Genomic DNA, 2,500 nt, shown 5'->3' on the forward strand with positions numbered 1-2,500 from the left:
AAGCTTGTTCGTCCCTAGTGTAAACAACAAGCACAGACGTAGAAAAGCTAGGAAAGCTTAATGAAATATTGTTTACGTCGAACTGATGGATACCAGCAATAAAGTTTATCTGATTAAAATACACATACAACATTTTTGAATCATGATAACTGTTAGGTCACACTCATGTGTTCATTGTTTTAGTAGGAAGGATATGAAATAAGTACTGTCAGACAGTATTAACGCTCAGATGAAAATTAAAATGTATCATCATCATCATCATCACAAAAATCCGAGTATTATACCACCAAAGGTGCCAGTGCAGAAAGAAAGAGAAGATAGAAAATCATCAGCTATTTACTTTATCTCAGAAGACAAAATCTATTCCAAAGCCTACATATAACAGTAAAAAAAAACATCTAGAAAACTGAAATGTTAACGATCGACTTGCATCAAATGTCACTGAATTGAGGATTAAGAGCTTCTAGAAACTCTTGTAGTTTAATAAAAATCAGGCAAAAGCTTAAAGAAGGAATGTGAATCGTCGATTACAATCTTGCATTAGACTGAAAGAGATCCAATATCCCTACGATGCCCAATGTCCAAATCTAAATCAGACAGGAGAAATTTAACAGAAATGAATCCAAACACCCTTTCTTTCATTACAGGGACTGTAAGTAAACCTTTGCTTCATTACAGGAAGCATAAGCACCTCTTTCCTTCATTACATTAAGTCTAAGCAAACCTTTCCTTCATTACAGGAAACCTAAGTAAACCTTTCCTTCATTACAGGAAACCTAAGTAAACTTTTTCTTCATTACATGAAGTACAAGCACACCTTTACACTTTAAGTAATTCTCTCCTTTACACCTTTACAAGAAGTTTAAGTAACCCTGTAAGAGTCTATGAGAACTCTAGTACAGTGGCTTGCAGGGGTAGTGATATTGGTATAACGGCGTGACTCCTTATTGATAAGAGTACAAAACTCATAGACGATGTCTATGGGTAAAGCCGTTACCGCGGGGTCACGTGTCGGGTCGACCCGCCCGGAGGGGGAGGGCTAGGTCGACCTTACCACGTCGGGTGCTGAGCAGGAACTATCGGGTCTGGCGAGGTCAGATATAATCGTCATCTACGCCCTCGCTGAGTTGATGGTTCTAAATTGGACTTGGAGCCACGTGGTAAACAGCAACATGGTCTATTGGTACAGCTTATGTATATGGCCGAGCAATATGGCATATGCATAAGCCTATTTCTGTACCAATAGACCATGTGGCTGTTTATCACGTGGCTCCAAGTCCAAAATAAGAGCCATCAACTCAGCGAGGGCGTAGATGAGGAACATATCTGACCTCGCCTGACCCGACAGTTCGTGTCCAACGCCACGCGCCGACGTGGTAAGGTCGGCCTCCCCTCGCCTCAGGCGGGTCGGCCTGACACGTGTCCCCGCGCTCACCGCTTTATCCATAGACATCGTCTCGTGTGTTCCCTTACTATGCTGTACTCTTATCAATAAAGAGTGAAGCCATCATACAACTATAACTACCCCCTGCTAAGCCAATGTACCAGAGTTAATCATAGACTCTTAAAAACCCCTTTCCTTCATTCCAGGAAGTGCAAGTACGTACCCAAACAGGTGGCCTACACGCGAAGCTACAAGAAGGTGGTTCCCCAGCGCGTCCAGACCCACTGCGGCGCCTGGGGTTGGAAGAGCTGCACCTCCGTCAGACAGGTGTACCAGACAGTCACCCAGAAGTTTTATCGCACCGTGTACACCTGTACCCCTACTGCATAAAACCTGCATTTTACGTGTTGTTAATTTTCTTTCTTTCTGTCTTTCTGTTTTTTTTTTCTGTCTTTTTCTGACTTTCTCTTTTTCTTTCTTTCTCTTTTTCTTTATTTGTTTCTTTCTTTCCCTCTTTCTTTCTTTTTTCGTTCTCTCTTTCTTTTTTTCTTTCTTCCATTATTTCTGTCTTTCTCTTTCTTTCCTTCTCTCAGTCTTTCTTTCTTTCTCTTTCTCATTAATTTTCTTTCTTTCTCTTTCTCATTAATTCTTTCTTTCTTTCTCTTTCTTTTTTACTTTTCTTCTTTCTCTCTCTCTCTCTCTTTCTCTCTCTATGATGGAGTACTTGTACATTTTGTGAAATTCCTGTAACGTGTTTTAAACTGTATCTCTAGTTCTTCTTTATTCGTTTCTTTGTCTTCCTAGTTCTTTCTCCCTTTGTCTCTGGCTGACATTTCTTTCTCTCTCTTTCTTTCTATATTTCTTTCTTTCTCTCTCTTTCTTTCTATATTTCTTTCTTTCTCTCTCTTTCTCATTTTCTTTCTCTCTCTCTCGTTTGCATTCTCTCTCTCTCTCTCTCTCTCTCTCTCTCTCTCTCTCTCTCTCTCTCTCTCTCTCTCTCTCTCTCTCTCTCTCTCTCTTTCTCAATTTTGTGCTAATATTCTAAATCAAGTATAGATTCGTATGATAAAAAATAGACACAAAACGATCTTTTTATATTACATATTCATTTGACAT

General features: G+C 39.8%; 1 protein-coding gene across 1 annotated transcript in view; it reads left to right on the forward strand.

Annotated features, from left to right (window-relative positions):
- Nucleotides 1-1,787, forward strand: part of LOC119590095 — a gene marked incomplete at its 5' end in the record, with an annotated part of 47,199 nt that extends 45,412 nt beyond the window's left edge. The window contains 1 exon segment of the mRNA XM_037938860.1: nucleotides 1,591-1,787. Coding sequence (XP_037794788.1) covers nucleotides 1,591-1,774 — 184 coding nt within the window.
- Nucleotides 1,788-2,500: the final 713 nt, after the last annotated feature.

The sequence above is a fragment of the Penaeus monodon genome, chromosome 26, assembly GCF_015228065.2.
Source record: "Penaeus monodon isolate SGIC_2016 chromosome 26, NSTDA_Pmon_1, whole genome shotgun sequence".
In the NCBI taxonomy this organism is placed as follows: domain Eukaryota; kingdom Metazoa; phylum Arthropoda; class Malacostraca; order Decapoda; family Penaeidae; genus Penaeus; species Penaeus monodon.